General features: G+C 44.4%; 3 protein-coding genes across 6 annotated transcripts in view; all 3 read right to left on the bottom strand.

Moving 5' to 3' along the window:
* Positions 1-2,533: 2,533 nt before the first annotated feature.
* Positions 2,534-11,276, bottom strand: oma1 (OMA1 zinc metallopeptidase). The gene is made up of 8 exons (XM_010731059.3): positions 10,628-11,276; positions 9,469-9,697; positions 9,029-9,202; positions 8,643-8,750; positions 7,380-7,508; positions 7,151-7,225; positions 6,033-6,182; positions 2,534-4,069 (listed from the first exon to the last, which is right to left on the bottom strand). Exons 1-8 carry the CDS (start codon positions 10,942-10,944, stop codon positions 3,731-3,733), a joined length of 1,521 nt encoding a protein of 506 aa, XP_010729361.3. The 5' UTR covers positions 10,945-11,276; the 3' UTR covers positions 2,534-3,730.
* A 1,148-nt stretch (positions 11,277-12,424) lies between these two features.
* On the bottom strand, positions 12,425-18,909 carry mysm1 (Myb-like, SWIRM and MPN domains 1). Its single transcript, XM_019273582.2, has 20 exons — positions 18,757-18,909; positions 18,486-18,558; positions 16,993-17,063; positions 16,723-16,797; positions 16,556-16,634; positions 16,377-16,475; positions 15,715-16,228; positions 15,407-15,623; positions 15,200-15,330; positions 15,005-15,108; positions 14,826-14,903; positions 14,643-14,725; positions 14,506-14,560; positions 14,223-14,273; positions 13,959-14,033; positions 13,660-13,848; positions 13,450-13,582; positions 13,204-13,309; positions 13,034-13,091; positions 12,425-12,942 (listed from the first exon to the last, which is right to left on the bottom strand). Exons 1-20 carry the CDS (start codon positions 18,810-18,812, stop codon positions 12,592-12,594), a joined length of 2,598 nt encoding a protein of 865 aa, XP_019129127.2. The 5' UTR covers positions 18,813-18,909; the 3' UTR covers positions 12,425-12,591.
* Positions 18,910-21,721: 2,812 nt separating this feature from the next.
* The window catches only part of suco (SUN domain containing ossification factor), a 35,111-nt gene continuing 30,036 nt past the window's right edge, over positions 21,722-26,796 (bottom strand). For 3 of the 4 annotated variants that reach the window (XM_019273578.2, XM_019273579.2, XM_019273580.2), the window contains 6 exons: positions 26,700-26,787; positions 26,492-26,596; positions 25,429-25,583; positions 25,081-25,172; positions 24,240-24,295; positions 21,722-23,787 (listed from right to left, as the gene is read on the bottom strand). In XM_019273578.2, the coding sequence (XP_019129123.2) occupies positions 23,215-23,787; positions 24,240-24,295; positions 25,081-25,172; positions 25,429-25,583; positions 26,492-26,596; positions 26,700-26,787 (1,069 nt within the window). In that variant the 3' untranslated portion in view covers positions 21,722-23,214. The remainder of the gene's footprint in view (positions 23,788-24,239; positions 24,296-25,080; positions 25,173-25,428; positions 25,584-26,491; positions 26,597-26,699; positions 26,788-26,796) is intronic. The other variant, XM_019273581.2, reaches the window with a different exon arrangement.

Raw genomic sequence — 26,796 nt, 5'->3', positions numbered from 1 at the left:
GCACAACAGCCCGAAGTCCAAAAAATCCAGATGTGTGTCTTTTTTTGACGTTTGGATATATTTACAGTACACAACAATAGTGAAATAGAAATAGTACTTTTGTCCTTCGAACATTTAGGACATACGTCTGGAATATGAAGCCTGGCAGGAGACATACATACAATGTATCCCATTTCCAACCATTTCATTTTTCTCGTGTTGGTTTGCAAACCAGCGTGCGGTAATATTTAGATACGTGGCCATTCCCTCCTAAATTTACAAGTGTTATATTTGCTGTCATAAGTCGGTACACACATCTGTTCATATTTCTTTGACATGTAGCTTTTTAGCTGCGAATATTTAGAGAAGCAATTCATCATTTTCCGAATACCTTTTTACGTTCTCTGACCTCAATCGTCCATCTTACAAAATACAAAGCTAGTTTATGTTCAGATGGTTCTACATGATCAGAGACACTGCAATAACAATACACTGTAAGGCGACCCTCTGTCAAGCATTCAGGGTTTTTTTTTTAAAAAGCTTTTTGCTAATCACTGTTAGACAAAAGAAAATAAAGAATGAGCAGTCTTCATATTTTCCCCCGTCGCTCTAAAACATTCCAAATTTAATTTTGACTCATTAGTAAGCCTCTGGAGTACTTCTGTCTCATACCGCAGACACAACCTCTGAGACTTGCATGTGTGCGTGTGTGAGACAGCATCTTTAATTACCCAGGTAACACAGCCAGATGCTCCATCACTCTGGCAATGGCAGTGATTAAAAGCAGTAAAATATTCATTTCAATCAGACACCCACATGCCACATGTATAATTAATGCACAGCGGAAGGACATGAGGCAACTTTTACCACAACCACACACACACACACACACACACACACAAACACACACCACAGAAAACATTTCCATTGCTATTATCTCTACACACCACACCTGATGCATTTGTGTGTGTGTGTGTGTGTGTGTGTGTGTGTGTGTGTGTGTGTGTGTGTGTGTGTGTGTGTGTTGAGGTGGATCCAACTGTGGATGAGCCACTTCTAGCAACTCTCCACAGGGAGGTCAAAGGGTAGCCAGACTGCATTCTGGGACACCATTCAGCCACCTACATAGCAGATGTGTTGGGTTGCTCTCTCGGCGCCCCGACTCTCTCCGGGGGTGTTTTTGTTTAGGAAACAGCAGCTTGAGTTTGCCGTCTATCGTGCATTTGTGCTTTCTCTGTGTTGTGGGTGGTGCCACCTTTTCTGTTCCTAGTTTTTTTTTTTCCACAACGCTGCTTGTCAATACCTCAAAATACCTGCGAGCGGTTTGTCGGAGGTCTCAGAAGCAGTCGAATGTCTCTGGTGGGCGGGAAGAATATACAAAACACAAAAACAATCTTGAGACTTGAGGTGAATTTACAGACAGAAAGTAGATGTCTGATTTCTAACTCGCTTCGTGGAGCAGATCTGCCCAAGGCTAAGCATGTGAACGCAGAGAAACCACACAGAATACAGTAGGACTCCCCCCATCCAGCATTTGAGCTAAATCACACGTTTGATTTAAATGTAAATAACACCTCACACACCTGAAACAAATCTTCTCTTTTTCTCCTTTCAATCCCCACGGTGCCACTTTGTCTATTTTATATTTCTGTCCTTTCACTCCGTCTGACTGCTGTCTCTTTGTTTTCCTTGATTAAGCTCTCTGTTGCAGTATTGTTTAGACTCCAGCAGTAGGCTACAATTACTCAGCGGAGTGTGTGTGTGTGTGTGTGTGTGTGTGTGTTGTATCGCGCTCATTACAATTACCTCCGGGTGTGAGCGTGTCATCTGTTTCCTGCTCATGTTCCAATTTCTCCCGGAGAAAGTGGTGAGGGAGCTGCATCCAGATGCTTCAGCGTGTACACAACAATGCAACCTAGAAACAGGCAGAAGTCTCTATTAGAATGAATGAGAACCGTGGATACAAAAGTCAAATCTGTGTGACCAGGTGGACTGACACCTTCTCAACTTCAGCTCACCTGCGTCTCCTCGGTTCTCAAGGAACCCGGGCTGCTGCAGAGATATCGCAAGATTGATCCCGTATTCAAGAAGCAAGAAGTTGTAACAGTTGGCGGGCATTACAAAAGCACTGCGGTGAAGCTGACTGATGGGAATTCTAGTAGCTTTCATTTGATTACGACTACGGCTTCATAAGATTTCCAAACGTTACATCTGTGTGATCAGCTGTGAGAAGCTGTGAGAGGCCGGCAAAAGGAAATTTCCTCAGGAGCCTGGCATCAATTAGTAACTGCGAATACTGCTGCTACCGCACACACGCACATACATCCATATATATGAGGAAACTGCCTACATCTCTTCTCATCTTTCTAATCGGTTTGTGCGGCAATGGAAGGGTTTTGATGTTCTCATGTAATGTCACAGGCTGATCATTTTCTCTCACGCACTACGTGACATTGCGCTTCCATAACTCTCATGTCTGTTGTCATCTTTAATCCATTTGGAGGAAAGACAAAATAACACATTTTTCTTCTGAAGTTTTTTATTTGCTCGCCACTTGCAAACAGAGCACGTTCCTACCGAGTTATTGATATGCAAAAACCAATATTCCCTTGGCTTATTTTCCGCACAGCTTTGCGCAAACCCTATCACAGGCCACTTATTCTAATATAGACAAATACTCTTAATATAGACCTACCCCATTGGCAACAAAACAAAGCTTCCACAGCACGTGTATAGACTTCTTACTGATGTTTTGTAAGCTGATACAGACCCAGCGCCTCAAATGCATGACACAAATAAAAAAGGATTCATCCCAAATGAAAACACTGCAGCACTTTTATTTCACAGTTAAACCAAGTGTGCCGCTTTGTTTTAACCAAAGATTACCAACATATGAACCATAACTGACCTCCCTTTGTCATACTGCTCCTGTGGGCTGCTTCCTGTAAATGCTGATGTTTTCTAAGTCAGCTTGCCTTGTTAAATAAGATTTTTTAAAGAAAATCCCATGAAAGATTTCTCAAAGCTTGACGGAGGATATTGGCATTCCCGTGCCAAAGGCTGTGTTTTAAAACCTGCAAACAACCCGGCATAAATTTACACCATTAAGTCCCTCAGGCTAGAGAATGCATAAAGTGCTGTGTGTGTGTGTGTGTGTGTGTGGCATGAGAATGCAGTAGTCATAATGAGAATGTAGATGTCCTCTGCCTGCCATGGTCAAAGCCTCCAACATGCGCACATAAAGTGCTTACTCTCGTCTGTTACCGTGTATCGATGAATAATGCATATATTAATCTTGAAATGTATGGAAGCGTTACTAAGATTCATTCAGCATTTCCATGTTCGAGGTTATCTAATTAATGTGGCATCTTTGTAGTCACCAGACTTGGTTAACAATCTCTTTACTTCAATCAGCAGGCTGCTGAAGTACAGGGAAAGGTTCGGAGAGGCCTTGAATATTTCTGCTGACTTGTTCCATCAGTTTTATTCCCATTTAGACCCCAGCCACTTATTTTCCAGTGTAGCGAAAAGGACTAATCCAGTGATGGTGGGTGAGAACTTTACCCCTTTACCTCCTGTGTACCTGTGTTCTGAAATTTACAATAGATTAAAAAAAAAAAACGTCTCTTAGCTGCAGTAAATAGCTTGGTGGTGATTATGCTTCCTTACCAATACACCAATCATCCATTCACCAAATCCAGTCTGTAAAAACTAGAGCTTTGTTAGAGTTTATAAGGATTTAATACTCCTGTCAGCTGGTGCTTTGCACTGTGTGCTGGGACCCCTCAGAAGGAGCAAGAACGGGGGCAGCAACAGCCAACTCTGAAGCTACGAGTGGGACCGGGTCTGTACTTTCTTTATCCGCATTTGGGGAAGGAGGGAGGGCGGTTTGGGCTAGCAGTGCTGCAGGCAGTCCGGTGGGGAGTGAGGCTGGGCTGTGGGGCAGGTGGTGCTTGAGTGCCCCTTCTTGCCCTCCTTTCCCCTGGTTCTCTGCGTTTTCCAGCAGCACGCGGACGCTCTTGGAGAAGACGGCACGAGGGTCAGTAGCAGGTAGAGCAGGGCAGACGCAGCTCTCCCTTAACTCCAGAGCCTGGACAGAGACGGAGCCAAGAACAAGAGCATAAGTCACACTCAGAGGAATTCATTAACAGCGAGCTGAGAGATATGAAAGGAAAGATAAATGTCTTAATTTGTGTAGTGATGATTGATTTATTTATTTGGTTTGCATGGAAATTAGTTACTCTTTGAGCTAATTAAACACAAAGAAGGTGTGATAGACAGAGAGGTACTGAGATAAACAGATGTACTGAGCGAAGAGAAGAACACCACCAACATGAGTCTACAGCAACGCTTCTGTACAGTTACATCGGTGCTTTAGGGAGCTGAATGCTACCACATCTTAGTGTAGTGAGGATATTGGGATTGTCGTTAGTTTTGCAGGTATTTGGTCCCAAAAACTGGTGGACAAATACAAAATTTGACTTGATGATAGAGAAAAAGTCACAGGATCACCGAAGTCAGTGACATTAATGTCCCAATCTGTCCAGTAGTTGCTGAGATATTCCAGTCTGGTCCAACGTGCTGCTATCCCGTTAGCCCGGCTGCAAAAATATTACAAGGATGGAAACTCTCTCTCTTTGAACTCACTCCCGTACCAGCTGGGCAAGCAGAGCTGATATGGGACTGACTACAAGCACTTCTCAGCAGTTAGAGACGTTCTCTCTGTCTGTCTCACACACTCCCACACACACCAGACTCATTAATCTCTCGCTTAAAAATCACCGACAATGCTCTGAGCACATACATGCACTTGTCTTCCCACTCAACAGGCTCTCCCTCTCGTCCTAGTGGTGGACTTAATGCGCCTTGCTTAAGGATGATGAGCGCACTAGTGGAGGCGGAGTGCCCTCAGAAGAGTCAGGTTAAGCAGCTTGATGCTGTCACCCCCGCGCAAGGTTAAAAACGTTGCATTATGCATTACTTTCATGACCGGCTCATGTGTGCTGCTATGTTGGATCGAACAGTTCGGTGTGAGGAGGGCATTATTATAGAGATGCCGGAGAGCTTTCTCCACGCAAACACACAATGCAGGCAGATGAATCCCCCTAACAACAGTCTTCATCACCTCACTGCCTGTGGCTGCAGCCTGGCCTCGACAACAACCGCTGCTAGAGGTCAATCTCCCGCACGGGGATATGATATGATACACAGGCACATGCCTATAACACACACACACACACACACACACACACACACACACACACACACACACACACACACACACACACACTTGTGCATAGAACATGCACACACTGAACGACACAGGCACCTGATGGACAATTAGTGGTTCACCCATCTGTTCGTCTTTCGTGCTTGGAGCATCTGACTGTGTGTACCAACAGCCCAACTCACGCTCAAGGTTAAACCGGCTGCTGCCTGATACACTCTACATCTCTCTCTGTCTGTACCTCAGGCACAAACACACACACACACACACACGTAACACGTAATGATTGTGGATGCTGACGTTTCCATAGAAGTTGCCGTCTTAATCGCTTGCTGGTTTCCTCCTGGCCTGAAGGAACCATTGATCGTCCTCCCACATTGTCGGCAAAGCGTGTTAGCCCCACGAGCGTTTTTTTTTTCCTTTTTCCAGGCCCTCAACTCAAAGCCTTGAAGACATTTAGTAAAGCAGGCCCCGGTGTGGCAAAATGTTTTTCCTGCCTTCATATAAAACCTTGCATCTTTTCATCTCCTCCCCAAGTCTCTTCTTCCTGTCTGCCCTCCTCGCCACATGTCTGCAGGTGGATGCATATTTCTCCAGACGCTTCATTAGTTTCATTAAGACTCCATCCGACGGCTCCTGAAGCTACAACGTATCTCCTAAACAACAGACAGGTGCAGGGCTCTCTCCTCACACAGCGATCAAAGAGTCTTTTACTTAAGACAAACGCATGAATCAGAGCAGCAGGAAGGTGTTTACTTATATAATTGAGGTAAAAGTTAAGAGCCGCCCCTGTGGAGCATTATTGTGTGTTTGTGTGTGTCTGTACCTCAGGTATGAGGCGATCCAGCTGAGTGAATCTGTTCCTGTGTGACGGGTGTGTGGACAGCCACTCGGGGAAGGTGGGCTCTCCACTCAGCTGGTCTCTGATTTCCATTTGTTGCCAGAATACGGGTCCTGCTCGCACATCTGCACAGGCCTGGAAGGGACACACACACACACCATAGAATCAGAAACACACACACAGTGTGGCATCCCTCTGTCTTGTCCAGAGTTGAAAACCCTTACAGACCAATCACCTTTAGTTTAGTTTAGTTGGATAACAGTGCCCCCTAGTGCCCTGCAGACAGATTCCAGGGTTTGACAGCAGCAGAGAATAAGTTTGTATAAATCAGGGTTCCCACACCTTTTTCATGAACAAATTCAAGCACCTTCAAACACCAGTTTTTCCATTTTTCCAGCACCTTTAAATAGGTAGCCTACTAGTTGTGTTTGCCATGATGGTCATGGGCAGCGGTGCCACTGTATGGCATAATAATGTGGGTCTAATTAGCATTATTTCATATGGTGGTAGATTGACTGTTTTGATTTTTAACTAATTGTGAATTGGCTTGTATTCTCAGCTTGTGAGCGGTGTATTTCTCGGCAGAACACCAAGCGAGTATGATAACTGAGTTCTGCATGTAAAGGCATCGGATCAAGCGCGTAGCCGCTTAGGAAACATTTTTGTTTTCTCTTGGTTTATTGAGATAGACATCACACAAATTTCAAGCATTTTCAAGCACTTCACAAAAAATTCAAGCATTTTCACAACCTTGAAAACACTGAACTGAAATTCAAGCATTTTCAAGGAATTCAAGCACCCGTGGGAACCCTGATAAATATGTTGTTAATCATGAAATGTGATGCCCATATTTTCTAGATTAATCAATCCATCATTTGTTCAGCCAAGGTGCTGTCTTCAAATGTTTCTCCCAGCCCAAAGATATTCAGTTTAATATGATATAAAAGCAGAAAATCTGCATATTTGAGAGGCTGAAAAGGGCATTTTCTGCTTCACTTAAATGATTAATCGAATTAAGAGTGGTAACCAATTATTTTCCTACAGCTATACAACATGTGACAAGTTCTGCTTTAAGTAAAAAACCTGAGATGAGATGATGATACCTTAGCAGCCAACTGCAATCCGACTTTATCGGCCTCAGCTTCCAGTTTTCTACTGTAGGGACGGCTGAACATCAACTGAGGGAGAGACGAATGGTGTATGAATGAGGTCGTACAATTCATACACAGATCTACAATAACATATAATAATACAGTGATGTCGTGTTGTCAGTTAACGTGCATTAGAAAATCGTGTCATACAGCGTATAACGGATAACATTCTGGACCTCACCTGAGAAAGTTTTTCTTGTACCCACTGTCCCAGCAGTGCCAGGCTGTCTCGAGGACACACGGCCCAGATGGCTGTCAGCAGAATAAGGGACAGGAGGTCCACGACATGAGACAGACTGGCCTGTTCTGCCTGGTGGAAGGAGAGCAGAGTGATGTGGGTTGACAAGGAGGAGGCGACAAAGGGGAGAAAGGAAGAGAAGTGAAGAATTGGGGTCAAAAAAAAAAAAGATAATAGGATGGAGAGGTAAAAAGTTTTGGGGAGGTGAACGAGGCAGCGGGAACATATTGATTGTTCCCATCTATTTTAGTGGAACTTTAACGCTGTAACAGATTTAGAGGTTTTAACAGCCAATCCAACGGAGCACACCTACTGGGTAATACCAAGCCCATCGATGCTCATTCCCTTCATCTAATTAAAATCTCCTTCAAGCATTTCCTCAGAGGACGTTTAAAGTCTTGAAATACCCACAACTTCATCAGACACTTTTTTAGAACAAGAAGAATGGGCTTTTGTAGGCGGAGAGAGGAAGAAAAAAAAACAAAACAGCCATCTGCGGAGAATTAATAAAGCGCGACAGTGCCGTAGGTCGACAGGACTTCGGTCATCACAGCACAGACAGGATTAGTAAGTGCTCTGAGGTTGATTGTCAGCGAGTCTTTATCACCGGCTGATGCAACAGCACAGCAACTGATGCCACTTGAGCCATTACTATATTGAGACGGAGAGGGGGGGGCTGATGATGAATAGGAGGAGATCTCAGCGTATAATGCACATACCTATAGGAGGTCCGCATACATATTTTACAACCTTGTGAGGGAGAGACCTGGAAGACTTCCAGCTGTAGCTTCTACTCGGTATGCCGAGGGCTTCTAAATGACTCAACTTTCTTTTTCTTGAACACTATTTGCACTTTAAGTGTTTTCATTAACTCATCCTCATGCACAGCAAGGTCTTCTACCATCAACTAAGCCTCTCAAATGTCAGCAGACTGTACACACGCCTCTGCAGCACCTCAGCCTCGGGAACTGCATTCCTTCTCCGCAGAGGTAAACAGGTTTCTGCGTTAAACTCCGTCACGTCTTTGTGTTGTGTTTTGTCGATGTGTTTCAAGGTGATCCGGGCAAACTCCTGAGAGGGTGTTATCTTTGAAAAATAAAGCGACTGACTACCAGCATCAGGTCGAGTACTAAAGTAAATAACATGATGGTACATGATGATACAACGACACAATCTCACGCATTCCCGTGAGGGCTGTGTACTTACAGAGTGTCCCAATAAAGCGTGAGCCATCTCGTGTCCCAGGATAATGGTGAGCTGGTGAACATCTGCAACGGTGTCCAGCATTCCTGTGAACATGAACACTTGCCCGTTCTACAAAAAAAAGAAAGAAAATGCAATCCAAAATCTGAAGCATGTGATGTTTAAAGATATTCTTACACGTGTACAAAACATTAGGCGGTAACTGTAAGCCCGGTTCAACCTTCTACATATTTGTTACATACATACGGTTCTCATTTTATTCTAGCAAGGCCATGTCCATGTAGACAGAAGGCAAATGCCAGCAAAATATAGCTTCCTCTCTCACATACGACTTCAAGGATGCTCTGGCATGATAACACGACAAAGAAATCTGCCTTTCTTTAACTGACCGGCAGGACAAAGGCGTTGACATTGGGGCTTTGCACCACATGGACAGTCCAGGTGACATCAGACACTTCAGGGATGTCCTTGTTTCTCTGTGCCAGGTGCTGCACAACGCGCTCCACCACCTGGTGACGAGGGTCGGTGACTGGAACCAGCAGCTCTGCAAACTCCTCCATGTACTGAAGACAGACACACACACACACACACACACACACACACATTTAAGTGTTTCAGGAATTATTTAATTTATCCTCACATTAAATTTTCTCCACCTTCATCCATCTACTAAACGCCACATTACTTGTCATCACTGCTTTAATCTCAATGAATCTTGTTAAGTGTGTGTAAAAAAGATAATTTGTCATTTTCTATCCACACACACACACACACACACACACACACACACACACACACACACACTTACTTCATGTCCTCCGTCTCTTACCATCTCTGAAGTCTGAGCTGCCAGCTCCATGTAGTTCTCTCGGCTGAACACTAAGAGCCGGGTCCGTCCCGTCACTGGAGACTCATCCAGGTGGGTCAGGAGACAGAGGGCTGCCATCACCATAGCAACACCTGCCCCCGCTGCCAGATGCCAGCGACGCTGCCAGGTCCGTTCGCGCATGAGCTGCCGGCGGTTGGCTGGTAGAGCCACCCACCACTTCCTGAGACTCCTGTACACAGGGGGAGAGCCACGAGGTCTGTGATATGTGCTGCAGTAAATATACTGCCCTGCGGTGGTGCGGTATGTGCCCTATGCATCAGGTAATAATAATAATAATGCATTTCACAGTGTAGAAAAATCAGCTAGAAATATAGGAATCAAAGCTGACCCTGTGAGATCAATAATCTCTTTTTCAGCCAAGAAAGTATCATGCATAAAATATGTTCACAACAATGTACTATGCACAAAATGCTTAAGTATCTCTGTGTGTTTGCCCAAAAGGAAACTATTCCAGAGTCAAATATTTAAGTAGAAAGTAGGCCAAGAGTTTTTGAACCAGCGACTAAATAAAACAGCTCTGTGCACTGCAGAAAGATTGATGATAGGAGGGGGCTGAAAATGTTTCCAGATTCAAATTCTCTGGCCCCAAAATATAACTAAATAACTTGAAGTCTCGCTGCCGTGGAGCTGTGGAGCTTCATGTGTGCAGGATCGATCACAGTCAGGGCCAGCTAGGAGTGAAACACGACAGGTCAGACAAGACAGAACTTCAAAACCTGCCCTGATGTTTCATCAGCAAAGGAAATGTGACCATGTGACCGAGCTCTGTGGTTTTCATGGTGATGGTGGACTGCACATGTACACATATTAATAACAAGGTATATATATTATTTACAAGTTAATTAAAACACTTACTTAAGCAACAACAGCATTTATTAGTTCTTATTTAAGAGGCACAATTAATAACTAAACTTAATTAATGAACACAAGTATAATTAAACCTGAAAGCAATATTTAACATTAAAGTATTGTTTATTTGCTTGTGTTAGTATTTGTGGCTCAAATCTAATCTAAGTATGAATGAATTAAAATGTTTTTTTAATGCATGTTTTGATTTATCGATACATATTCGATAAATATAATATTACACAGCTCCTACCTGCCTAGTATTATGGCCACGAGCTTCTGCAGAGGTTTGATCACCAGCCATATGAGAGGAGCAGGCAGGGCGCGCGCAGAGGCTGAGGTGTGGAAGTGAACAGAACCAGGACCAGAACCAGGACCAGGACCAGGATGTAGGGGTGAAGTGGTTCTTTTGGGACTAGTCTGGAAACAAGCCGTCCTTGCATTGCTGCAGGGAAACAGAGCTCTGACCTGAGGAGGCTTCCTCGCGGCTTGTCTGCACACCTGGAGGGTTCGGGTCAGGTGTGCAGGTCGGGAGCTCCTGAACAGGTGAACACAGGTGAGTAAAGCCATGCTCCTCCTGCTCCGTGCTGCAGCTCCTCCACAGTGAAGTTATAACAGGACGTGAACAGACACGCTGCCCTCAGCTGTCAATGTCATTGCACCCAGCGGGGCGCTAGATAAAAGTAACCATGGTTACCGCTAAACGCCAGCACCTGTGCCTGCAGGTAAGAGTTAAAAACGGTTAAAGACGGTCCGTCACGAGCCGAACCGACCGTAAAGTTCGACAACAAGAACTGGACGGAACTTTTTCAGCAGGCAGCAGTTGCCTCTGAAATGTCCCCCCTCTGGAAACAACGCCTGCGAACAACGTTCCGGTGTTACGGATTAACGAGCGACCGTGTTAATTAAAGCTCGAGTGCTTCTTTGTTTTTGTTTACAGTGTAAATACAAAACTGTCTGATTTGTTTGCTGTCGTTACCATGACAACCACAGACCCATCAGCTGTTGCAAGTTAAAGGTCCAACTGTGAACTGACTCCCCTCATTTATTCCTCTCTGTTAACACTAGTTACAAATAACTTTATAAATAAGTAGCAGAGGTCACAATATGCCAGCAGAGTGAAAATGGTTGGTGTTACTTATTGTACAGACAGACAGACAGACAGACAGACAGACAGACAGACAGACCATCTTTATTGTCCCATTGTGCACAGGATTTGTTTTCATAAGCCAGTGCATATACAATAACCACACCAGGCTATACAGAATATACATAAACCCATAAGTGAAATGAAATCCATCATAAAACCATCAAAATGCAGATTTACTGGACTATACTGTATAGTCTATTGGTTATAGTCATTTGTCTTGCAGTAAACAGGAAAGAATGTGTAAGATTGTTTCCAGTAATCATATTTAAACCAAAAATCCATAAATTGACGAGAGAATGAAATGCTCGCAGTGCATGGTCAGTGGCAACTGCCTCAGTAAGTCAGTGGGGAAGTGCCACTACTTGAGCCAGCCCTTCCTGTGTTTATGTTACAACAACCTCCCTCACTCTGATTTACCACGTATGTATCACTCTTATTAATTCAAACCAAACTAAACTTCTTCGTGTCACTATTTCACAGCGTGAATTGTGAGTCAGACTCTGATTTAGAAGCTGATTCGTGAAATAAACGAAGCCAGAACACAACAGGTAGAGTATCAGAGTTTAGATCTGGAAACCTGCGTGGGCGTCGTTAGGGGAAGTGTTTGAAATTCAATCTTACATATTGCACCTTTAAGTGACAAAAACATAATGATTCTTATTTCCAGGTGATTATACACAAATGAAAACATATTTGTGACACACTGGACCTTTTAACAGGGTCACTTGTTAAACCGAAACACCATATTGCTGCTATGGGGCGTTGACTACCACTATTTTTTTTAACTTTTCCTTACATGGAAGAGACAAAGTTCAACTTAAATTTTAGACATTTTGTTGTAAACGACAGCACCTTAACAAAACAAAAAAGAATTACACATTAAAAAAAGACCACAAAATATACAAATATATTTTTATTCTCATGTTTAAAAGAAACCTGCAGAACTGAGTAAAATGCCTAGAATGATATGAGTAAGTAGGTAATACTGATAAAAAAACCTAATTATATTTACATAAAAGCTTAGTAACTAATGTATGGCGCACATGCACAGTCAGATATATGGTCCATCACAGTAGATAGTCATGTTCAGTCGACAGCACAGAGCCCAGATGTAACACCGTGCTGCTGTTTGTCTCTGACGTTGTGTCTGAGGGCTGTACGCTGCTGTCTGAAGCGCTGCCAGAATCTGGATCAGAGTCTCTTCCTCCCTCCTGGGGCCTCTCCTCCTCACCCATCAGCTGATCAAAAGTGAGGAGGTCATCTGAGTTTCCTGGTCTGGATGAGATATTTAAAGATTCAGCCTCTTTCTGCTGCTTGGCGATAAATTCTGACTGGAAAAGGGACTGGATCTGGGTGAGGAAGGGGTCGCCCTCCTCGTCTGGCAGGGGCTCAAGGTACCTGGCCAGAGATGACAGCATCTGAAGGGAGGTGATTAATGGAAGAGGTCACGTTAAATTAAGACAGAGTTGAAAAGCAGAGGTAAGTCAGCTGATGAATTAACAAACATACCTTCTCCAGACAGGTGAGATGAGAGTCTTTCCGGAAAAATCTGTCCATCTGCACACTCCTACCCAGAGCAGAAAAAGTCATTTAGATACCCGACCGTTAAACTTTGTGTGATCCAAATCACAAACAGCCAGGACCACGTGTCTCAGGATGACCACTCGTTCCTCACTCACCCGGGTGTCTGACAGTATTTGTTGATGATCCACTGAGCTCTCCTCAACGTCTGCTCCCAGTCTGGAATGTCTTGTGATGACAGAAAGTCGAATCTGTAGGGCAGCTCTGAGGAGGAACAGAGAGACGCTCAGCCGGAGGATAAACTCCATGCTGGAATCACTGACCTACATTGTCAGCTTGATTTCAAGCTGCTTGATCTTGACTGTTTTGAAGTTCTGGATCATGTATGTGTGTGTTTAACATACTCTGTGGGCCTGAAGGCTCCTGGCTCTCTTTCACCAACAAACATGTAGTTTGGGAGTGCGGGGAGCGATTCGCTGGGTCATATGGGCTCACTATCATCCCGATGAAGGGGGCTCCGCCACGTGAGAAATAACTCTGGAACAATCGGGACAAAATCAGATCGTGTAGACTAGTTCTAGTGTGGGTTTTTCTCTGGGGGTCGCTCATGTTACCTGGAACTGGTCCTGTGTGTTGATGTCCCGTACTGAAGGGTTGGGGTGGAAGGAGGGATGTGAGTGGTACCAGCCGACCACACTGAAGCCCAGGGACGACAGCACGTCACAGGCCTGAGTCTGAGACACCGGATCCATCTCACACTGCAGACCGGTGCTCACACTGTTGCACGGCTCTGCTGCGTAGATCTGCACAGACACACAGGGTTGATAAAAAAATGTCAAAACACTGTATTATGTGGCAAATAAAACCTTGATCTTCATCTTCCACATTGTGGCGTTTTCACTCCCTTTCTTACCTTTAATACTTTCTCTTCCTCGATGAAAGTGCCGCCTAGCAGGCCAATGACCTCCCCGCGTGACACATGGGCATGCTGACAGACAACAACACGTTTAATCGCCACATTAAAATACAAGATTTGTGTCAGATTGTAAAATCACAAGTGCAGGGAATCAGTTATAGGCTCGCCTTTAGAGGCTTAACTGCTCATGCAGCATGCAACACATTGGCTCATTTTTATCATGTCAGCAGGTGCGTGTGTAGTTGCGTGTGTTTAGCATACCATGTCCATTATGAGAAGCGTCTCTGCACACACAATAACCTGGAATGGTTCCTGAGCAGAACAGCAACACTTATTAAACTTCAAATCTGACACCTATAGATCACAATAATTCATATAAAATACAATTAAGTCCAAAAATAGTCTTAAAGAGACAGAATTTGTGGTAAAACTGGCTGTGCTCTTTTTTTTTAAAAGAGGTCATGGATACATAACGTCAGATTAAATGTGGTGAAATCTTGAAAGATACACTGATGAGTGATGGAATAAAAAAAAGGTCACTGACCTGCACGTCCTCTCCGAAAGTCCTGCAGGGAATCAACTGAAAGGGATCAAAAGACCTAAAAGAAGGAGTGAGATCAGAAGTATTTATTCATATAGGAATACAAAGCTGTTGGGAATGAATGGATCCATCACGCTCACCCTTTGTATTTGGAGATCTTGCAGGGTTTGGGCTGCCGCTTCATCTCTTCTCTGCGCAGAGCGAGTTCCTCAGCGCTGAGATGCTGATTTTAAAAACATCACCAACACAGGATCAGTATATATACTAATGTGAATCCAACATGTTGTGCTGAACAATCACAGTGTGTATTCAAGTCTCCAAACCTCATAAGTCTGTCCTTCCAAGTCTTTAGCGTCACACCAGTTTCCCCATATGTCCCGCACACGCCGCTTCCTGGTCCGCTACAACATACAGACAATCCGCAGTCAATTCAAGGCCCGGCAAACTGATAGTTTAGATGCTTGAAGTTGGGTTTTTTTTTTAGGGGTTGATGGGTACCTACCATGCTCTGCAGTCTCTGGGCAAGCTGGTAGGCCTCAAGCACATCTTTGCCCTCCTTCTGCTTGGAGCGGTCCACCACCTTTGGACGATTATAGACTGCTTGCTCTACGGGAGAAGAGACAGAGCTCGGTGTTAAAAGAGAAGTCAGTTTTAAAGTTTTAAACAGAAGAAACAGTCGCAGGCTCAGTGAAGTTACCGCAGTTGAAGTTGATGGCTCCGATGAGCTCCAGGTAGGTGTGTATTCTCCCAATGCAGTTAACGTCTCCGCAGTTCTTCAGTCCAGGGCGGACTGATGTCTTGTTCAGGTACTTGGGCTTGCTCTTCAACCTGGTGGAAAAATAAAAAACTCAATCTTCTGCAGAGCTGCAGTGAAAGAAGGCACCAAACATGTGTTAACTTTTACCACTGATCCAGGATGTAGTTTCGGATCTTAAGGTATCTTTCAGGCGTCTTGGACGGTCGTCCTTCGAAGAACTCCGGGATAGCTTGTTTCTCATCCTCAGCGATGGTTTCCATGTCCATCTCGACTTCCTGCTCGGGGGCTTTAAGCTCTTCCTCCTCCTCCTCATCTTCCTCCTCCTCTTCGTCTTCCTGATCTTCTTCTGGTCCATCAGCAGAATCTGCGAGGCAAATACAACCATGGTGTGACTGCACGAGAAAAAAGCAGGGACATCATCATGCGATGCGTTTACATAAAAACAGCAGTCTTACCTATTGCATCATCACAGGCCTCTTCCAGCTGACCAGCCTGTGCAGAGCTCTCAGACTGGGAGCTCTGGCCTTCATTCTCATTGGTCCTTAGCTCTGCCTGAACATCTTTTGGAGGTGGTGATACTCCCTTGTCACCTCTCTCATCCAGCTCAGTAACACCAGTTTTCTCTGAGCAGAGGGGGGAAGACATTGGTGGAAGACTTTGTAGACATGGTTGGTGTTTTGTCTCAGTCAGATCTGCCTCTTTCTGCTCTTCTGTGGGGGTTTCTGTCTGGATCCCGGTGCCGGTTAACAGCTCTGGCTCGCAGAACTCAGTTTTGATCGGTTTATTGTTGCAGTGTCCGTCGTCGCTCAGGTCATCTGTGATGTCTACCTCCTCATCCTCTTCATCAGAAAGCTTCTCTATACGGACAGTGTTTGCCAGAGTGGAAGCAACACTGGAGGTGGTCTGAGGAGGCTGTGAGTGCAGCACGGGGCCTGCAGAGGGAGCTGCATCTCTGGGCTCTAATTTAGCCTGAAAACGAACACATGCAGATGATTTATCGGTTTGTTTATACTTAATTTCCTGAGGAATGCATTCCAGTTGTGAGAGAACGAGCGAGTATCCTGTGTGCTGCTTTAGTAGCAGCTTAACACAGATAGAAAGCACAGGAAAGTCTCACCTTGTGTTTGAAATACTGTCTGGCATAGCTCTTGACCTGGAGAACAGAACGGCTGCCCACCAACTTAGCGATCTTAGTCCACCTTCGACCAAACTGAGCCTGCATAAATAAATACACACCTTAGCTACCTGCAATTTTAGACAATACACTGTCGTAGGCAAATGATTTGGCAAACTCACCAGTCCTTCCTCAAACTGCTCTTTCTCTTGTTTGGACCAACGAGAGGAAGAGCCCGAGGCAGAGGTCTTTGCCGGGGACCTGAACAATCCAAGTAAGACGTGATGGTCAACAACATGAGCCACGGATCACTCTGCTTATCTGAACACTGGAGGAAGAATTAACTTACTTCTTCACTTTGTGCTTGTTGTCAGCATCACTTTCCCAGATATGATTATGAACCTCCTCACCTGTCAGGTAGTATCTACAGGTGTAGTTCAGGACCAACAGATTTAAATGATTTTAACCAGGAAAGCATTCAACCCACCACACCTCTAAATGTATCATTATTAAAAACCACTGCTATGTTTTATGAGTGAGTGGATGTATCAGTAAAGCTCCTTCAGGCTGTGCAGACATTAGGATGAGTGTGATGCATTCAGGGTCAGTGAAAGGATACTGTTCCTCCAGCAGCATCTTCTCGATCACCTCTCTGTTCTCTGGGCTGATGGAGCTGTCCAGCTCCCATGGCTGAACAACACAGAGACACATAGAGACACACAGAGTCAGCACAGAGACACACAGAGTCAGCACAGAGACACACAGAGTCAACAGAGACACACAGAGACACACAGAGTCAACACAGAGTCAAACAGAGACACACAGAGTCAGCACAGAGACACAGAGTCAGCACAGAGACACACAGAGACACATAGAGTCAGCACAGAGACACACAGAGACACATAGATTCAGCACAGAGTCAACACAGAGACACATAGAGTCAGCACAGAGTCAACACAGAGTCAACACAGAGTCAACAGAGAGACACACAGAGTCAACAGAGACACACAGTGTCAACACAGAGACACACAGAGACACACAGAGTCAACAGAGACACACAGCGTCAACACAGAGACACACAGAGACACACAGAGTCAACAGAGACACACAAAGTCAGCACAGAGTCAACAGAGACACACAAAGTCAGCACAGAGTCAACAGAGACACACAGCGTCAGAACAGAGACACACAGAGTCAACAGAGACACACAGAGTCAACACAGAGACACACAGAGACACACAGAGTCAACAGAGACACACAGAGTCAGCACAGAGACACACAGAGTCAGCACAGAGACACACAGACACAGCACAGTGACACACAGAGTCAACACAGAGACACATAGAGTCAGCACAGAGTCAACAGAGACACACAGCGTCAACACAGAGACACACAGAGTCAACAGAGACACACAGAGACACACAAAGTCAGCACAGAGACACACAGAGTCAGCACAGAGACACACAGAGTCAGCACAGAGACACACAGACACAGCACAGTGACAGAGTCAACAGAGACACAGAGTCAACACAGAGACACACAGAGACACACAGAGTCAACAGAGACACACAGCGTCAACAGAGACACACAAAGTCAGCACAGAGACACACAGAGTCAACAGAGACACAGAGTCAGCACAGAGACACACAAAGTCAGCACAGAGACACACAGAGACACATAGAGACACACAGAGTCAACACAGAGACACACAGAGTCAGCACAGAGACACACAGAGACACACAGAGACGCACAGAGACACACAGAGTCAGCACAGAGACACACAGAGACGCACAGAGACGCACAGAGACACACAGGGACACACAGAGACACACAGAGACACACAGAGACACACAGAGAGACACACAGAGACACACAGAGACAACACAGAGACACACAGGGACACACAGGGACACACAGAGACACACAGACACACAGACACACACAGAGACACACAGAGTCACACAGGGACACACAGGGACACACAGAGACACACAGGGACACACAGAGTCAGCACAGGGACACACAGAGACACACAGAGACACACAGAGACACACAGAGACACACAGACAGGCATGGACAGTGACAGCTGAGTCTGGCTCCATGAAGTCATACCAGTATCCCGGCGCTGCTCTTCCACGCGGACTGGATGAACTGCTCCTGGACTAAACCTCCTGAATCCAGCTCACTGCAACACAGAGACCAGGATGTGTCAGACTAAACCCACCTGGACTGTCCTCGGGAGGTGAACTGGTACCAGTCCATGCTGGTCCGGTCCGTGCTGGACTTAAGCCGGACAAGTGAAGTCCTGCTGCCGCCAGCTCTCCATACACCTGTGCGGGCTGCAGCACACATGACTAAGACACAAAAACAAAACTATTCTCACCTGAGGCTGTTTTCAAACTCGTCTCCTTCGATGTCTACGTCCACCTCGTCCTCCATGTTGTTGGATAAACGTAAACAACGGAAAGAGGAGACGGCGTGCAGCGCCGCTCACAGCGACACCGTGTGGCGGGATGTCCGAACTACGACAACACTGCCTCCCTGTGGCTGTACCCGTCACTGGTTTCTGTTGTGTTAAATTGTACTACAGTTGTATTTTCTGTGTTTACAGTTAAATGTGGGTCCATAAAGTCAAGTCAAGTCAACTTTATTATCAATGCTGCTATATGTACAGGACATACAGAGTACTGAAATTGCGTTTCCCTCTTATCCCGGTGCAAACAGCACTAAATATCAAATATAAATAGAAGTAAAAGATGTTAAAAAGAATAAAATATAATAAAAAAATATAAATATAAAAATATATACAAGCTAAAAGACATCCATGTGGCAATATGGCACAGTATAAACAGAATTATCACTATAAATATAAATATGGCAGTATGGACAGAATTTACAGTATAAACTGTGAGGTCTATCAAAAATGAAATATGTAAACAGTTGGCTGTACACAGTGCAAATTCGGTTTGCAAGTATTGCAAGTTTTTTGGAGTCTGTAGAAGTGGCCGCTGCCATTTGGTTTGTGCATTGTCCAGCAGTGTCCAGAGTTTGTGGGAGCAACGGGCAGAGAAGGAAGACCACCACAGCAAACTTCTCAACTGGACTCGATGATTTCTTCGACATTATATATGTTATAATACAAGATTGAGCATTGAGCTACAATCAGGGTACATTCATGATTTTTGTGCCGTGTTTAGATCCCGCCCTGTGTGGGTTACCCAAAAATTCTACTCAAGTAACAAATTATTTGTTCTTTGTTACTTGACACCTCTGATAATAATAGTAATAATAATATCTATAAACAGACACATAGAAATGTGATGTATATTTAGCTTGTGCAAAGTGTGCATACATACCTAACTGCAATATATATGTACACATATATGGTGACAAAAAGTGTGACCTATTCTTAGTCTTAGTCCTTGTTCTTTTCTGTATATTCAACCATTTCTCACCCCTCCTACTTTATTCTTTTATCTCATTCTCCTGATACTGCTGCCACCGTTTCATGACGTTCTTCTAAACTCTTCTTTTCCCTTCTGATTTTGAATGTTTAAACTTGTTTTAAACATGAATAACATATTAAATTATTAATTGAATTATAAACAGGGTTTCATAAAGGAGTTCTTGATCTGTTTTACTGTCACTACAGATATAGTATTTTACTTCCTATCACGTCTTCCACCCAGTTGAACGTTAATACTGCACATCACTTGACAGTGTATATTCTGCTGTTTTAATGACTCAGTCAAAACGTTTCTGTCCCCCCCAATTCTTTTAAACATCTGATCCAATATTTATTCGGCAGGCTTGGGGAATAACAGATTACATGTTACAGAGTTATGTAATCAGGATACAAAAAGATAACTGCAATCTGTTAAAGTTAGAGAAAGAGACTTCAATAAAAAGCCAAAGACGAGTTGAAAGACAACAAAAAAAAGGTTTTATTTAGAAATTCACAGTTTCTAATGGCACTACAGTTTTGTAGTAACTCACTCCTTCTCAAAAGTACTGTGCAGCTCTTCAGAGTAATCACAGAGAGAGAGAGAGAGAGAGAGAGAGAAAGAGAGGGAGAGAGAGAGACAGAGAGAGAGAGACAGAGAGAGAGGGAGAGAGACAGAGAGAGAGAGGGAGAGAGAGACAGAGAGACAGAGAGAGAGAGGGAAAGAAAAGATAGCACTTGACATATAAGGTAGAAAAACAAAAAGGCATGAGGAGTCATACAAAGTGCACACCGAGCTCCTAGAATTTCTCACCGAGGGCGTTCTCCTCATTGGCTGTATTACAGGATAAGTAGATTCCACGTAGTCTTTCTCATAACACAGACACACTCACATACATTAGATCGACAACATGCATACAGGTTTACACACACGCACAAACGTTACACACATTCAAAAAGGGTAAAAAAAAAAAAAAACAACAAAAAGGATTTGCTCGGCTTGTGGAACATACAGAATCACATGAATAGTGTTCCAAATCATCCCCGTCTTTGCTGCGTTCCCTTTATTTCAGTTCCAAATCATCCCCGTCTTTGCTGCGTTCCCTTTATTTCAACAATTACTCCTCTCGAACCACAAATATCTCATTTGAGGTGGGGCGAACACAAAGTCAAAGAGCGATGACGGGTGAGTATAAAAAAAAGTGTACGACGAGAGTGAGATCAGCTAGTCTGGGAAAAGCGAGCACGTAGACTGATAAAGCATTTTTCGAGGCTCCTAATGGGAACATGTTCGAGTGGTTAATAAAAGCAGGCATATTAAAAACGTTTCTTCACAGTCACTGAAAGTCGTGCAATGGCCGGGTCCGAGGTGACCTTGGTGGATAGAGATATGCAAAGAGAAAAGCTTGTAGGAGTTGGTCAGAAGAGGTAATGATGTTTAAGTAGAAGGTTCTCCATCTCTGTCAAAATGTGCAACCACGCAGAGCCAGTCAGAAACGTACATTTCATATTATTCGCTTAAAAACAAACAAAAACTGATCCCTCCCTCCCCCGCCCTGTTCACATTTGTGTCTCCTTACAGTGTCTAAACATTAAACTGCATGTTAACGTGGGTCAGTCATGAAATCATCATTAATTAAAAATCTAAAGATGCCAAACAGGCACCCAGACGAGGCGACTCAGTTTAGTCCCTTTCACTACTTTTAACCACCCAGCAGCTCTGAACATATAAAAAAAAGCTGCAGCAGGATGATTATTCTAAATCAATACTCAATTATCTTGTTGGATACATAAGCTGCTGCAGGACATGTGACTGCTATCACACTTGTCTGATACTTCAGGCTGAGGCAAACAGGATAAGAGGCTGTTAAAATATCAGAGCCCAAGTTAAAATGTGCAAAAAAAAAAAAAAAAAAAAAAAAGATGTATGAGCCATCCTCCATGGTCATGTGTAAGCATGCATGAGTGTATTACATTATTTTAATATTACTGTAACAAACTACTGTGACGCTGCAGGTGTGAAAGACTGACAGGCCAGTGCCTCGGTTAGAAAACTCTGTAGTCATTTAAATAAATAAATAGATAAATAAAACTGGCCTGTCAGACTCAGCTGCAGGGTCCTAGTAGGATATGTGTGTGTGTGTGTGTGTGTGTGTGTGTGTGTGTGTGTGTCTGTGTGTGTGTGTGTGACGGAAGTGTAAACATTCAGCTTTGACACCCAATGTGCTTCTACAGTACACTGTACTCTGAACAGGAAACGTTTGCCTCCATACTGGTCGTGAGAATTATTCAAAACAAACCACACCAGCAACGATAAAAGAGAGAGAGAGGAGCATGGCTCAGTTATGGATGATAGAAATAATAAAAAAAATATTGCAGAAAAAAAGATCATAAAAAAATCCAAATGTTTTTGCCTCCAGCCTGTATGAACCAATTCCACCAATTCCCTCGCAGTCACAATCTGTACTGTAACAGACGGAAATTATCTCTTCGTTCCACTGCGTCAGCGAGCTTTTCAGGCCCAGCCCAAGCTCACAGCGTGCGGAGATTTCATCGTGAACGTGCAGAATCTGCAAACTACCGCAACCGTGTTTGTTAAATGGGACGCTAAACTGAAAGGGACTAACATTCTAACATTCGGACCTTTTCTCGGGATTGTTCTTCATTCAGCTCTTGCTGGTTAGTTTGGAACAGGCTGACAGAGACAGAGGAAAAAGAGAAATCAAAAGGTACAACGAGAGTTTAAACACCTGCAGTCATGTTAGGATGCGATGCAAAGACAGAAAAGAATGGATCGAACGATGGCAATGGAAGATGGAAAGAAAATAAGGAATAGAGAGAAGTAGTTTGTCATGCTCGGCAGTTCTCTCGTAACGACACATTTCATCCGGTAAGAGTAGCCTAATACTTCTCGATGTTCCCGTGAAGGGTGAAGGAACGTAGAGCTGAGGCCGGCGCCTCTCCTCACTGGTGCTCAACTGTCGTGGGACAATGTGCTTATCCAGTAGAAAAAAAAAACAAACATCTTGAACACACTTCAATGGATTTGACTATCAGTGTGTCACTCCCCCACCGCTGTGTCTCTCTGTCCACATCAACGATTCTTTAAAATGTCGTGATTTTTTTTTTTTTTTTTTTTTTTTTTTAAGCATTAAAAGGTTTAGAACAGATATAAAGGCACATAACCGTAAACAGGTCTTTGACAGGAGTGGATAAGGACTGGATCATGTGGAGCTACTGCTGCCATAGCCACTTCAGTTCCACGGTGCGCCTGGGTGCTCATGGGAAATGTGGTTCTTTGGGATGCAGTAAGATCTCCTTACTACGCAAGTCTGCTACCGTATAGTGTGTGTATGTGGGTGTGTAGCTGTGACTAGAAAGTTGAGTGTGTGTGAGTATTCAGACATGTCCGGTGACGGCTGTCACCCCGATGGTCCCGACTCTGATCTCCTTGTTTCCCTTCATGAGCTGCTGCAGACTGGGCAGAGTGCCGACGCTCCCGCTCGGCATCGTGGGGAACTGCAGCTCCGTCTGCCGCGATTTCCGCCGCTTCGTCGAGCGCTTCTCCTGACGGGTTTTGGCGGGGGGCTGCTGGAGGAGGAAAGGCAGGCTGTGGCCGTTGCACAGGCCCGAGGAGGGGAAGATGGGAGAGGGCGGAGGGAGGCGGCTCGTGTACGACTCCTCGGAGTGGGTGGACGAGCTGCAGCTGCTGGTCTCCGAGGGGAACTCGGAGGTGCAAGTGGGCAGCAGTGACACTTCCTCCACAGAGGGAGGAGGTGACGCTGGGAGAGAAGTAGGGGGAGGAAGAGGTGGGGGAGGAGGAGGAGGAGGAAGAGGAGGGGGTGTTGGCGGCGCAGGGAGGCATGGTTGGAAACCGTTGCACTTCAGACCTCCGTTTGTGAGCGGAGCAGAGGAATCGGACGCCTTCAGAATCTCAACCTTGTCCAAAGACTTTGTCTTGCAGCGCTTTTTCTACAGGAAAAACATAAAAGAAGAGACACAAATGAACATTCAGGGAACGTTACAGACACATCTAATAACGTAAAGCCGCATTAACCACTTCAGTACGAGACACTGACGTCACACAAACGGCTCAGAGAAGGGCTGAAAGGTTTAAGGGGAATGACGAAAACTTTGATTTTTACAAATATTACTTATCTAAACAAAATATTTATAACTGTTGACGTGTGTGACGGCTCAAAGCCAGACTGAAGTGGTCAACAGGCTGAACATTTACACTCTTCAGCTGCTCCCATATCTGAGCGGGGAGAGATCAGCGAGTGACAAAGAAGTCATGCCCTGCTCTAACACACACTTATTGCACAGACTTGACTGACACTACGAAAAAAAAAAACAGACAGCACTATAAAAAAAAGTACGGTGGCCGTCACAGCCAACAGCAGCAGTTGGAACAGAAACTGTACCTTTTTTTCTGGAGAAAACCTTAGAGGTTCTACAATGTACAAGTCATCTGGACCTACTGGGGAGGGGAGAGAGGGGCCAGGTTAATGATGGAATGGCAAACAGGAATACATACATGTAACAAGCATGAAGTGACCTTGCAAGTAGTTTTATTATAAAAGATGCAATGGCAAAAATCTATATTCTAAAATCATTTCTTAACAGATGATAACACAAGTAATATGATTAGAGCTAAACACTAGTGTTAAAGCTAAAATCACACCCAAAGCAGATTATTTTATTTCCTTGATTACTACTTGCAAATGTCTACCATGAGCCAGCAAAGCATCATGCTCTATTATTACACTCTTTAAGCCTGCATGTGGACACAAGCTGGCAATGACAGCCTCTCAGCCTCAAGGGCAGAACTCAAACACACACACACAGAACAGCAGGGGGAGTTTTAGGCTTCATGAGTCAAAGACTTTATTCTTTTACTGCTTGCTTCCTGTGAGCTTGTGTTGCTGGAGGCACTGGCGTTACGAAGAGAGAGATATCAGCCACTAAAAGCGTGGTGACGTGTGCGGCAGGGTACGGCCGAGATACTGACAGAATGAGGATTGAAAAGGAGAAAATAGAAATGAAGAGAGGGTAGCGGTTGGATGTGGACGGTTATTTGGTAAGAGCTGCAGCGGTTTGACGCAACTAGCCTGAAATGGTCTACGGCAGCAGTGATGTTGCTTATGTTTCAATGGCGGAGGCAGAGGGAGAGACAAGAGATAGAAAAACAAGGAGAGGCTTGTGTGTGTGTGCATGTGTGTGTGTGTGTGCATGTGTGTGTGTGTGAGGCGAGTGGGCTCTTACCTTCTGTAGAGGACAAGTGGAATGACTTGGAACGTACAAGCGGACAGGTGACCCTGCGCTTCAGGCTCATGTCGTCGTAGGAGGAAAAGCATCTGAAAATTAAAAAAAAAGAAAAATTAGGGTTGTTTACATTCTCACTACTTCAGCTTCCTGCCGTTAGTGGTAGGACAGGGCTGACAGGATTCAACAAGCAGATAACAAGTGAGGTATAAAAGCTATTCAACATGCTCTGTCTAAAAATAGAACGGGTGTAGATGACAGATCTGATAGAACAATGATCTTATAAATAAGCCTCCAGAAGCAAAATGTTCTGGCAGGAATGTGTATTTGTGTGTGTGAGAGACAAACCTCTTGGGGCTGGGATAGTGGTTGCTCTTGGGAAGGGCAGCAGCAGTGGTGTTGGGGCTGGGCGAGGAGCTGCGGCAGCACTGCAGACACAGCAGGAGGCCCAGAGACAGACACAGAACCAGAGAGACCACCAAGTAGCTCTGACGGTCAGATACCTGCAGAGGGAACGTTCAACAAGTCTGAAAATGACGTTTAAAGCAACACGGTTCTGTCTTTCAGTATAACTAAAATATTAAATGTATTCATGCTGTCACTATGCTCTAAGTTTCCTACTACTGGAAACTTTCTGTTTTGCTCCCAAGTGTGTGAAAAGATCTGAAATAAAAAGTCTGTTCTGTCTTTTTAGATCATGTGTTACATTTTCATCCTTCTAGCAATTTCTCAGCAGATGTGTCCGTCCACTACACGACATTCATCTTCCATAAACTCATTAAAAAAATGCACAAAAGTGCAAATGTACTTGTGTTGAGCACTTGTATTGTATTTGCATGCTCTCAGTGAAGGTCAGCATGGAAAATATCTGTGTCCCAGTGTGTTTTGTATGGCCTCCAAATGTTGCTCCGTGTAACCAGCTGGTAATGAACCATTCATGAACAAACCTTTTTTTGTCTCATGTCTCGGTTAACAGTTTGTTGGATTAAAATATGAGTCACATAATTAGTCTAATTTGTCCGTGCTCTTCCAGCGATCATCTTTTCAGTATTTCCCCGTGCAACGGCAAAAATGTGCGGCGCAGCCTCGTTTCCGTGTAAGAACGACTTCAAAAAGATCGCCGTGCATAACAAGCAGGAAACTTTACACATTTCTGACTCTGCTTTGTGTTAGAGTTTTCCTTTTCCCTGCTGAACTTCCCGTGTCTATTTGATGAGTAGTTTCTTTGCTCCAAACATCCACACTATCTATCAAGAACCCCTTATAATGCAGATTATTGTTTTCCTCAAAGAAGACTGTGCACAAATGATTAGCTCTAAAAACTGAAATGATAAAGAGCAAACACAACAGCATGAACCTGTAATCATGACATAACCAGTAGATCCAGCAGTAAACGACAGACGGAGGTTACCTCTCTCTGCAGCTGGCCGACTGTAGCGGTGAGATTGAGCATCAGTTTGGTGACGTTCTCCAGCTGGCTCTGCAGGACCTGGATGGAGTCCGTCTGCTTCTGGTCCTGAAAGGCAAAGCGGTTACTCGTTTATCGTTCAGTACAATCAGACAAAATCTGTTTTCATGCTTCGACTTGTCTCGCTTTGATCGGCTCTATGTAAACAGACCTGCTCCTCAGCGATGCGGGAGGTGTTCTGCAGTTTGATGATGGTCTTATTGAACGCTCTCTGCATTTCTTCCATCTGTTTGCGGTATCTGAGCAAC

The sequence above is a fragment of the Larimichthys crocea genome, chromosome XVII, assembly GCF_000972845.2.
Source record: "Larimichthys crocea isolate SSNF chromosome XVII, L_crocea_2.0, whole genome shotgun sequence".
Taxonomy (NCBI): Eukaryota; Metazoa; Chordata; class Actinopteri; family Sciaenidae; genus Larimichthys; species Larimichthys crocea.
The sequence above is the reverse complement of the archived record's forward strand: the minus strand, read 5'-3'. Positions and strand labels throughout refer to the sequence as shown.